The 12,752-nt window shown below is 39.8% G+C and overlaps 1 protein-coding gene across 1 annotated transcript in view; it reads left to right on the top strand.

The window, feature by feature from the left end:
* Positions 1 to 12,752, top strand: part of Rab10 (RAB10, member RAS oncogene family) — a 61,827-nt gene that overhangs the window by 31,952 nt on the left and 17,123 nt on the right. Inside the window, exon 2 of the mRNA XM_021201657.2 lies at positions 11,104 to 11,164. Within this exon, the coding sequence (XP_021057316.1) occupies positions 11,104 to 11,164 (61 nt within the window). The remainder of the gene's footprint in view (positions 1 to 11,103; positions 11,165 to 12,752) is intronic.

Here is a 12,752-nt window from a genome sequence, read left to right as displayed (position 1 = left end):
CAGATCAGAAACTTCTATCTCCCAGCCTCCAGATTAGGTTCACTGGTGAACCTTCCAATTCTGGATGGTAGTTCATTTCAAATATAGTCAAGTTGACAACTAGGAATAGCCACTACAAGGAGGAAAAAAAAAAAGAAAAGGCCTGCCTGCTAAGCCTTCAGGAGACTAAGGTGGTAGTTAGTGGTCAAGTACTTGCATATCATGCAGGAAGCACTGGGTTCCAGTCTGTGTCACAAAATAAGCAAAGAAGATTAAGCCAGTTTTCAATTAACTGCCATAAGAGCAAATCCCATAATTTAAAACAGTCTATATATCATTATTGGCTGCTGTGGTAGTATACACATGTAACTACGGTATTTGGTAGGTGAAATGCAGAAACATCAAGAATTCAAGGCCAGGGCTGGAGAGATGGCTCAGCGGTTAAGAGCACTAACTGCTCTTCCAGAGGTCCTGAGTTCAATTCCCAGCAACCATCTGGTGACTCACAACCATCTGTAATGGGATCTGATGCCCTCTTCTAGTGTGTCTGAAGACAGCTACAGTGTACTCATATACATAAAATAAATAAATAAATCTAAAAAAATAATAATAGCTCAAGGCCAGCGCCTTGGCTACATGAGACTCTTGAGTCAGAAGTCTTGAGCATTAAGACTGAACTGGGCTACTCTACATAGTAAGTTTAAGGCCAGATTGTACTGTGAGACCTTTACTAAAATTAAAGGTCTATATATTCATCAACAAAGTATATTAAATAATTTTCTAATCCCATACTGCTAGGTAGATAAAAAGCTGGAAAAATGAACCCTTTAATCAGAGAGGTTAGCTGACAGATACAGAGATGAAGGATGGAAGGTTAGAAAACAGTTGCATGAAGTAGTTAAAGGAAAGCCTGATTAGGACATTGTTGAAAGGGGTAGGGAAAAAAAGACCCAGTGATACTTCAAGAACTGAAAGATACAGGGTCTGAGATGAAAAGTTCAGTCAGGGATCTCTAGCAAATTATACATTCTAGAAGAAAAAGAAAAATTAATAAATTATTTACACTGAAGTGTGCTTCAACAAACAAAAACCAGGCAACTGAGCCTCAGTGATGTGAGACAGCATCCCCTGGTGGTCTAATAAACGGTAATTGGGATCCAGGAAAGAGGTGGGTCCAGGGCTTCTGTTCCTCTCCTGACCTTCTGACTAGGCACAAACATGGTATTCATACATCCAGATAGGCAGAACATTCATACATAGGAACTCGTACATAGGAATGATATAAGCCACATGTGGTAGATACCTATAGTCTTCAGCATTCAGGATGCTGCGGTAGTAGGATTTCAGGTTCAAGACCAGTCTGGGCTAGGTAACAAGATCCTTAAAAACAAAACTTAATAAAGTAGGGTAGGGTCGGGTGGGTAAATTAAGAACATCTATTGATTTTTTTTTTTTAATCAAAAATTATATAAACCGAGGACGTTATCTTAATTGTTGCACAAATGAATAGCATAAAGGATAAGAAAAACAGTTATAGGATTCTGAACAGCACAATAGAAAGTATATATAATTACAAAATGGGTTATTTTAGTTTATAGTAGAAGCCACATAATAAAATCACAGGCGCTGTGTGGAGAAGGTAAACGAAAAGAAGTAGCTACTTGATTCAGAAAGCTGGGTGCTTTGGGGCAAAGGGAATCAATGATGTAGCCCTAGTTGGAGGCTGAAGGCTTGGATGCTCCAAGTCATTGGTATGATCTACCCACAAAGACAGAAGCAGCTGCGGTTTGAAGACTCAAGCCTGAGCAGTGTGTTGAGCTGCTTCTTCTCACCTTTTGTTTTATGTAGGTCCAGCCTGTGGGACAGGGCCACAGACTCGGGTGGTTCTTTCCACTCAGTTTGCTGACTGACATGCCATTCATCTCTGACAAGAGATGCTTCAGGAAGTATGCTTTGACTCTTCTAGGCCTCTCACCTCAGACAAGTTCATTGGCACAGTAGTTGTTTTACTTTGTGGTGCTGGAGATTGGGCCTGCGCCTTGGGCATGCTAGGCAAGCACTCCACATATATGGCTAGCGATGAAAAGAATTGTAGACACGAACTTTATTCTTATTAGTACATCTAGTTTCTCACAGAGTATGGACTTATATAAATACAAATGTGTGAACATAGAAATAAATGTTTTAGTTTTTATTTTATGTTGAAAAGGTTTACAAATAGGAAAAATGCTGGAATGAACTCTGGGGTTGGGTTAGAACTGAAGACATATGAGCTCTATATATTACATGTATATGGAATAGTTATAGATATATAGGCATACATATATCCATTAGCTAATGTACACAAATGCCTGCCTATGGGAAAGGCATAGAAACAATGTTATTTCAGTAACAGTAAGCATATTTCAAATACAGCCCCCCCAAGATTGATTGATTGATTGTACATACATTGTAGCTGTCTTCATGACACTCCAGAAGAGGGCGTCAGATCTTGTCATGGAATTGAACTCTGGACCTTCAGAAGAGCAGTCAGTATTCTTAACCACTGAGCCATCTCTCCAGCCCGGCAAATACAACTCTTAAGAGGAATCGGGGTGCTGGAGAGATGGAGAGGCAGCTCAGTGTGAAGAGCACTTACTGCTCTTACAAAAAAACCTATTTGGTTCCTAACTACCATGTGTCTGTAAGCACACACACACACACACACACACACACACACACACACACANACACACACACACACACACACACACACACACACACACAGAGAGAGAGAGAGAGAGAGAGAGAGAGAGAGAGAGAGAGAGAGAGAATATCTTTAAAAAGTAAACAAGCCAGGTTCTCTGAAGAACTTGTTGATTTTAGAGCTAGAGTAAGAGAAATAAAAGGTAGTGATGGTTCTAGATTACCTGATGCCAGAAAACAAAGAAGTGCTTAGAAATGGATAGATGGGGAAGAGCTCTGAAGCAAGTCTAAGGAGCGTTTAATGGCCCAGTGAAACAATACTACTGGGTTGTATCAATGGAATATAATATCTGTTAGTACATATTGGTGAGCAGTTGAGGAAATAAAAAGATGAACATTATAGGTACAAAGAACAAATCTCAAACAATTTTAGGTCGTGTGAGCAGAATGAAACACAAAGCCAGAGAGCAGGCCATACTCACTGCCTGGTTCCCCACTGCCAAGCCTTGGCCTGTGTCCTTCAGTCCCTTTGCTGTACCACTGATATTTGTCATTTAGGATCTTTCCAAGGAAGAAGCTCTAGTTCTCAGTTTTGTGAAAAAAAGATTTCAGTACTGTTAACATTTTTATGATTAAGTGTGCATGAAGAATGTAGTGCGTATCAGGCATGTGGTACATGCCTTAAATCTCAGCTGAGGGAGACAGAGAGGCCAGAGGGTCTCTGAGAGTTCAAGGCCTGCGTCGTCTACATAGTGATTTCTAGAGTGGCCAGGGCTACATAGTGAGACCCTGTCTCAATCAATCAATCAATCAATCAATAAATAAATAAATGTAAGTAAATAAATAAATGTGGCGCGTGATATTATTAATGCTACTGTTGGCAGTTTTTATTTCAATTCATTTTTAAAATGGTAGGATTGAAACAAGGGCTGTACAGTGGGCGTGTATACTCTATAAGGAAACTATGTCTCCCTCCTTATTTCCTTATTTATAGTGTAGGAATAGTAAGGTGGAGTAGGGTTGTTTAGAGCATTTATTTAATGGAGTAATTCAGGCAAAGACCTTTTTGGAACAGTACTAAGCACACTGAAATGTTGACTAAGCTGTTATTGCATGAAAGGACCCTTACATTTTGATGTAGTATCAAGGCACTTGTTTGCATGTACATATGGCTTAAAAAAGAATGTCTATATTAGAAAATGACATTTTAAAATACTATTAATGTACTATTCTTGAAAGAGTTGAGACTAAAACCTAGTTTTTTACATGCTAGACCAGGAGATGTTTAAAAGTCTTTGTATTAGATTGTTGATGCTTGATTTTACTAGATTAAAAACTACAAATGTTATCTTTAAAGAGCATTATTCTTTGGCAGAAAAACTACTATCATTTAAAACAAAAAACATTGAGAAATGTTAGTCATATCTTCTACAATAAAACATTCACATAACTAAAAAAAACTACAAATGTTGGCAATCTGAAAATTGATAAACTTTAGCTCTCTGGAACTTATTACATGGGTGTGCCTACATTGACGGTTGCACAACTTATGGTGGCTGGAGGCTGCAGTTAGTCTTCTTGCCACTGGATGGTGCTTGCATGACATTTAAATGGAATAGAGTTGGTTCTCTCTTTTCTTTTTTGGTTTTTTGAGACAGGGTTTCTCTGTATAGCTCTGGCTGTCCTGGAACTCACTTTGTAGACCAGGCTGGCCTCAAACTCAGAAATCCGCCTGCCTCTGCCTTCCAAGTGCTGGGATTAAAGGCATGCGCCACCACGCCCGGCGAGTTGGTTCTTTTTAAAACAAAACAAAATGAAACAAATTCTCACAATGTACACCAGATTGGCCTTGAGTATACAATGATTGGCATACCCCTGACTCCCCAACAGTTGTATTATTAGCATGTGCCACTGAATGTTTTCTGATGTTTCCCTCTTGAGCAGCTGATATTGATAACATGTTTACTGTAGTAAATGAAACACTGTTTTAATATGAGTCTCTGGATTCATCAAAAAGTAGAAATTCTGTTTGTATTTTTATATAAGCATAACCTGTTGGCAGGTATCGATGATTGGATCAAATCCTATAGTTGTTTCAACAGATGATAGGATTGCAGGAGAATCTGACCATTCCCATTGACAGAATCTTAGAGGGTGATTGATATGTCTTCCTATCTTCTCTAAACAGCTGAGCTAGTTAATTATTTTGCTCTGGGTCCCTAAAAATTTTTAAATTATTTTATAATAATTTTATAATTAAAATTAAAATAATTTTTAATTATTTTGTTATATGTATGGGTGTTGTGCCTGCATGTATGTATGTCACCACTTAGGTCATCCACAGAGGTCAGAAGAGTGCATTGGGTCCTCTGGAGCTAGACTTACAGGCTGTTGTGAGTTGCTGTTGAGATCGTTGTGAATCAAACCCTGGTCTTCTGCAAAAGCAACAAGTGCTATTAACTGCTCAGCCAGTTCTGTTGTCTTGATCCCTAAATTTTATCCTTAGCTTTTCTGCGTAATCTTCCATGCTTAGCTATATACAGGACATATGGGAATATAAAAAGTAGATGTTGTATAACAAAAGTGTTTACTTAGGAAAAGGTATACAATTGTGTTCGTTAGTTGTGTGGAGGCACACACCTATGATTCTAGTACTTGGGAGATAGAAGTAGAAGGATAGAGAGTTTGAGGCCAGTGTGAGATTTACATAGCCAGATCCTATATCAAAACAAAATAGCTGTGTGTGACTAAGGAGGAAAACTGGAGTGGTCATGCTAAGAAACATGGGCATCAGGCTGGTGAGATGGCACTGACTGCTCTTCCAAGGTCCTGAATTCAAATCCCAGCAACCACATGGTGGCTTATAACCACCTGTAATGAGACCTGATGCCCTCTTCTGGTGTGTCTGAAGTCAGCTACAGTGTACTTATCTATAATAATAAATAAATCTTTGGGCTGGAGCAAGCAGGGACTGAGCTAGCAGAGTTGACTGGAACAAGCAGAGGTTCTAAAATTCAATTCCCAACAACTACATGAAAGATCACAATCATGCTGTACAGCTACAGCATACTCACATACATAAAATAAATAAATCAAAAGAAAGAAAAGGAAGGAAGGAAGNAAGAAAGAAAGAAAGAAAGAAAGAAAGAAAGAAAGAAAGAAAGAAAGAAAGAAAGAAAGAAAGACAGACTGACAGAAAGAAAGAAAGAAAGAAAGAAAGAAAGAAAGAAAGAAAGAAAGAAAGAAAGAAAGACAGACTGACTCTCCCAAATAGACTGTTTAAAATGAAATCCAAACAAACAAAAGAATGATGGGCAGGCGTCCTTGTTTTTACTCAGTGATGGTCCAGGTGACGCTTTGCAGCGTTGGAGAGGGTGTACTTGCAAATATGCCTCCTCGGCTAACCTAGTTTTTATTTCAGTTAATAGTGTGGGTACAAAAACAAATTCTTACCTCATGACCACCTTATTTTGCCTTTCTCAGACATTTTTGGCAATTTCTTCCGTTACTAGATTCTGTATTTTTTGTAACAAAACAATTTTTCAGGAGCCCATTTTAAAATTACTTATTTTTATTTTATGTGAATTAGAGTTTTCCTTGCATGTATGTCTCTGTGAGGTTGTTGGGTCTCCTGGAGCTGGAGTTACAGATGGGTGTGATATATGAGTGCTGGGAATTGAACCCAGGTCCTCTGGAAGAACAGCCAGTACTTTCAACTGTGGAGCCATCTCTTCAGCCCCCAGAAATGGGTTTCTATTATGGAGCATAAAAATTTAATACCACAGATATTCCTGGTACCTCATTATTCCCCTTTCAAACAGTAACAGCACATTTTGGTTAAGTGTTTAACCAAGTCATGTACTGTAGTTGTGTTTCTTTCTTGGTTTCTTTATAGTCCCTTCATTTAGATTTTTCGGGTACTCTCCTTTAACTCAAATAGAATCAACATACCTTGTTTTTGCATAGATTGTATTGCTATTTTCTCTTCTGTCATTTACCCCCTAGGCCCAGTAGACATCCCTCTTCCTCCTTTTCTTCCTCTTCCTCTTTTTTCTTTTAAAGACTGGGTCTCATGTAGCTCAGACTGACCCTGAACTTGCCTTGTAGCTGAGGCTAACCTGCCTCCTGAGTGCAGGGTTGATAGTGTGAGGCACCCTCTTCAACATAACTTCTCATTGTTTTCCAGGCCAATTTGACCTATTCTTTTCATCACTCTATTAGTGATTCCCTATCTTCCATTTTCTTGATTCGGCAAAACTGTCTAAGAAGGATGCATGTGTATAGAAATTCACACTTTGCCTCAGAATGCTTGTACTTGAATCTATAGATAGGAACCCAAAGATAAACAGGAGATAAGGTATAAAGATTAATGTGCACATGTGTGCCAGAGCCACACAGAATGAAATCCAAAGAAGGGTCAGATGGTTGCTGTTATAAATGTCCTTTTGAGAAAGAAAGGGGAAAGTAGTTGTTGGCATTTTAGGATTAAGAAATGATTTTTAGGGTAAACGGCTGATCTTGGTGTAGAGATACTCAGTTTGGAGAGGTTCCTGCCTGGGTGTTGGTGACAATTCAAGGAAAATGAAGAGTCAACTATTTTCCATGCAAGCTGTTTTCTGTCCAGCTAAGCTCTCTGGGGTGTAAGTTGGCTCTGTGCAGTAGGCGTCTCATCCTAGGAAACCTGTATCTTGACATTTCTCCCCACCCACCCTTAAACAGCTTTCCATGATTCTATGCTATCATAGGTGGGGCTAGGGCGAATTTATTTTTGGAGAAAAAGGTTTAGAGAGCTCTCAGTTTTTAGACTTTTCACAGCACCTGTTATGGTGTCACACTCTGAGACACTGTGTCTTACACACAGGGGCTGAATTCTTTGCTATCTTTTACGCTTGAGAATAGCTTTCATTTGGTATTGGTGAGACACACATTGACACTTGGTGTGTCTGTAGTGTATGCATATATTCTGTGTTCATATGTGTACATGAGAGGTCCAGAGGCTGAATTTTGTGAGACAGAACCTCTTACTCACCTTGGACCCTCCTATGTTCACCTCTATCCCCTGCCCATTGCTGGAATTAAAAGATGTACTCTCACGCTGGGATCTGAACTCAAGGACCCCGTGCTTGTACAGTGTGATGGTTAGCTATAATTATCAACACAGCCTAGAATCACCTGGGAAGAATCTCAGTGAGCGATTGTTCACATTGGACTGTCCTGTTGGTGTGTCTAGAGTGTTGTCTTCATTAAGTCTGTTGACTTAGGAAGACCAGCCACTGTTGTTGGAAGCACCATTCTCTAGGCAGGGGATTCTGAAATGTGTGCAACTGGACAAATGGAGCTACACACAACTGAGCAAGTGAGTGTGTGTGAGGGTACATCCATGTCTCTCTGCTTTGGACTATTAATACAACATGACAGCTGTTTTAAGCTCTGCCACTGGGATTTTCTAGTCTGTGGTTGACTGTGAGCTACAGTAAACCACCTTCCTGCTTTTTATCAGGCTTTTGTCACAGCAGCAGAAATGAAGCTAGGACAACACAGCAAGCTTTTTACTAACCACGCCTCCCATCAAGCTCCTGAGTCTTTTTATCTTTTGGGTCCTACTGTTGCTTTTGAGATGTTTAGACTTGCCCTTTAATGGGACTTGTTTTATTTTTCTGCAAGCATTTATAAACTCCCCCTACAGTGTTCTTAAATTTTTCTGTGATGGATGTGTCTTGATACTTTGTGCTGTACTTGATGACTCTTTGAGTTCAAAGGCAAATTTCTTTGGTTTTATGTTTTCAATAGCTCATGGAGGATGCTAAGTATAGTCCTGAAGGCATTCAAGGGGCTTAGGGTGATGTTTCTTTTTAACTTTTTAAATGTTATTGATTTTGTTTTTATGAGCTTGGGTGTTTTGTCTGCATGTATGTGTGTGTACCATATATGTCCAGTGCCTGAGGAGGCCAGAAGAGGGCATCTGATCCTCTGGGACTAGAGAGACAGTTGTAAGCCTGGGTGCTTGGAATTGAACTGGATCATTTGGAGGAGCAGCCAGGGCTCTTAACTGCTGAGCCATCTCTACAGCTCCTAGGATGATTTTTTTTTATCTTGACCAATTAAGCAGATCATTTAAAATAAACATTTTCCAGTGATTTCATGTTTTTATCCCAAGGGGTTTAGAGATTGTCTCAATTTTATTCTCTTTAGTCATACTTCCTAAAATAGTATTGGTTGTCAGGGGTATCAATTAAGACTAGTAAACTATATGCCTAGCTGGAATCGTTGCTCTTAAGAGTTATTCCCAAGGAAACAAAAATATAGGCTGTGGCAATAAAGGTAATGCTGGTGCTGGGCGTGGTGGTGCACGCCTTTAATCCCAGCACTTGGGAGGCAGAGGCAGGTGGATTTCTGAGTTCAAGGCCAGCCTGGTCTACAAAGTGAGTTCTAGGACAGCCAGGACTACACAGAAAAACCCTGTCTCAAAGAAAAAAAAAAAAAAGGTAATGCTGGTAAATGTCCCTTTTTCCTTTTCATTAGATATGGTGAATCAGAGCAACCTAGAAAAATTGGATAATAATTTGACAAACTCAAAGTCAGGGGGAAAAGAAATTCAAGATTTTAGAAAGAGGAACATTATGGATTGTGGATGCTGGCATGTTTTGTTGAGAGGCTAGTTATTAAAATGAGGGTGTTAATCTTGGTGGCACATACCTTAAGCCCAGCACTTGGAGGCTGAGGTAGAATCCAAGAATTCATAGCTATCCTGGGCTACTTAAAGATGAAAAGAGGCAAAAAGAGATTCTGATTGATAATCAGTCTCTTGTCCCATTCCCCCCCCCCCCTTGGGTCCCCAGAACACAAGACTCAAATATTAATTCCTCCCCTAGAAAAAAGTACTTGCAGGTTCTTTAAATACATAAACTTCATAAATGATGTGTACTTGTTAAACTGTCACCCTTTCTGGTTGTCATGGAAGCAGTGGGGGCAGTATAGATACTGGGATCACCTAACAGGTTCTAATCACCTTTAGATTTTATCTGTTGTTTGTTTGGTTGGTTGGATGGTTTGTTTTGGTTTGGTTTTTCGAGAGAGGGTTTCTCTGTGTTTCCCTGGTCATCTTGGAACTCACTCTGTAGAACAGGCTGGCCTTGAACTCAGAAATCAGCCTGCTTCTGCCTCCCAAGTGCTTGGTGTTTGTTAAGATGGCAGTGCATTTGTTCTGAACTTTGGTTTACCTTTAGGTGTTTGAATTTTAAATAGTTTTCATGGTTAGTCGCTTGCTGTCAGTTGAGCAGTTGTGCTCCACAGGAGTGAGTCTAGCTAGGGCTTGGTGACAGGTACATTGAAGCCTGCTGAGAACCAGACCTGAGTAAAGAAGAGACTATATGTAGTGAGTACCGTATTCTTGCTCTGTACACCAGGTTGGCCTTGAACTCACAGGGATTCACCTGCCTCTGCCACCTGAGTACTGGGATTAAAAGCAGGTCATACCACCACCAGGCCCATAGTACCATACTCTTACAGTGAAGGTGTGTATGTGCCCTGGTATACATGCATGCATGCAGGCAAGAGGTTGATAGCTAGTGATTCTCAGTCACTGTCCACTTGATGTTTTGGGATTTCGTTTTAGATATATTTATTTACATGCTTATTTGAGGGAGGGGGCATGCATGTGGAGGTCAGAGGACTACTTATGGCATATGGTTTTCTCTTTCCGCTATCTGGGCCCCAGGGATAGAACTTAGGCTGTCAGGCTTAGCAGAAAGTACTGCTAAAAGTACTGGAGGAGCCACCTCACAAGCTTCATTTTGATATGGTTTGAGACAGAGCCTCTCACTAACCCTGGAGTACGCTGCCAGGCTAGACTCGCTGACCGGCAAGCTCAGAGATAAGAGTGCAGGCACTTTACTGACTGAGCCTTCTTACCAGCCTGCGTCTCACAACATTTCATTTTAGTTTGATCTTCCCCGTAGTTTTGTTTTTTTTTTCTATGACTCATGAATTTCAGAATGTTTTGCAATTTTCCTAGATAATGTTTTGTCATTCATTTAATTTGTGGGGTCAGAATACATTGTGGTACATGTTCATTCTGTACTGTAAGAGTGTAAAGTCCCAGCATTGGGGAGGTAAAGGCAAGTAGATGTCCATGAGTTGGAGGCTAGCCCGGTCTAAACATACCAAGTTCCAGACCAGTTAAGACTACAAAGTTAGACTTTGTCTTAAAAACAAAAAAAACAAAACAACAACAACAACAACAACAACAACAGCCCTGCAGGGTGGGGCAAGTAGGGATTTTTTTGTCTACAGTTAAAAAATAATTTTTAAAAGGAATAGGCATTAAGATCTCCAACTAAAGTATTAAGTATTTTAAGTTTTTAAAAATATTTTGACTTTCAAAAAATTGGTTGTTGCCAAGTAAAGCATCAATTACAGTTTACCTTCCCTGTGTTACAGGAATAGACTTTAAGATCAAAACTGTGGAACTACAAGGAAAGAAGATCAAGCTACAGATATGGTAAGTGTCCTTCCTTCCTGTGTTGGTGCCAGTTGCTTACAGTTTACAGCAAGACTCTCTTTTGCCATTTGTTCAGTGTCTTCTAGACTGCCATTCCTGAACAAGCAACCTGTGACCTTTTAGGAACTGAAAATTATTGCCTAAACTAAAAATAACTGTCTCAGTGGTTTCCAGAGCACACGGCGTCACCCACCTTGTTGACTGAGGGAGAGACAGTGCTTTGACTCCTTGGAATGTAGCTCTCCTTTTGTAGTGTGTCATTGGCAATAAGAGTATTTTACAACATTCTCTCAGCTGTACATACTTAATTTTGTGCAAGGAAAATTCTACTTTTGCTTTAACAACCCAATCATACTAATTAAGCCTGGAAAAAAATAACTTTAATGGCAGGGGAAAACTGCCTGGTTTTGAAAACAGGAAAAAAGTGAAAATAGGCTTAGAAGTGTATGTTATGGTTTAAAGGGAATTAAAAGCATGCAGTGTTTAATTGCTCTTCACATATTTAACATCAGCTTTCCTTTTGGGTTGAATCTCGAGCACGGGATTAGATCTGAGCTGTGGTGTGAGACATTCTAAAAGTAGTATCACCAACAATAGGCATCTTTATCCCCAGCAAAGGGTAACCCCAGAAGGTAGTGAGGCAGGAAGCTTTTTTCTCTTGGTTTAAAGTTCTCAGAGAGATGGTGCAGTGGTTAAAAGCAAGATCTTCTCCTACAGAGGACCCAAGTTCAATTCCCAGCACCAACATCAGGCAGCTCACAGCTACCTGTAACTCTAGCTTTAGGGGATTTTGAACTGCAGGCACTTAAATGTGTTTGCACATGAGCATGTGTGTGTACACATCATTATTAGTATGTTGCTCATTTCCTTAATTGCTGGAGGCTACTTAGCATAATGAAAATCCATGAATTGGAGCATCCCAGATCAAGCCAAGCCTGATGGCGTATGTTTGTAATCTCAGTATGTGGGGATTAGAGACAGGAACTCAAGGCTACATGCTGCCATGTTTTAAAAACAAAACAAGGCAGCCAGATCATTTTGGTAAGGTACAGTTAAGTTAAGAGATAAATGTAAGCCAGGTGTGCTGGTACATGCCCTTAATCCCAGCACTCAGGAGGCAGAGGCAGGTGGGTCTCTGTGAGTTTGAGGCCAGCCTGGTCTACAGAGTTACAGGACAGCCAGGACTACACAGAGAAACCTTGTCTCAAAAAACAAAAACCAAAAAGAAAGAAAAGTATAAATGTATAAAGTATGCAAATCAAAATGAACACAGAAAAACTTAAAAAATTTACCTGTGTTATTCTAACAGAAATTAGAGGCTATAAATAAGTGTTATGGTTCTGAAAAATGAAGACAAATTTTTTAAAAACAGGCCCAGTTAGATGGCTCAGTAGGGAAAGGTGACTGCTACCAAACCTGACAACCTGAATTGGACCCTTGGAACCCACATGGTGAAAGGCGTTACCTGACTCCCCAGAAATTGTCCTTTGATCTCAACATACGTGTCTTGGCATGATGTGCCTCCCCCACCAAAATAAGAAAACGGGTTTTTTGTTTTGGTTTTTTGTTTTTTGGGGTTTTTTTTTTT

This window comes from Mus pahari, chromosome 7 (assembly GCF_900095145.1).
Source record: "Mus pahari chromosome 7, PAHARI_EIJ_v1.1, whole genome shotgun sequence".
Lineage (NCBI taxonomy): Eukaryota > Metazoa > Chordata > Mammalia > Rodentia > Muridae > Mus > Mus pahari.
This window is presented reverse-complemented; position numbering and strand designations above follow the sequence as displayed.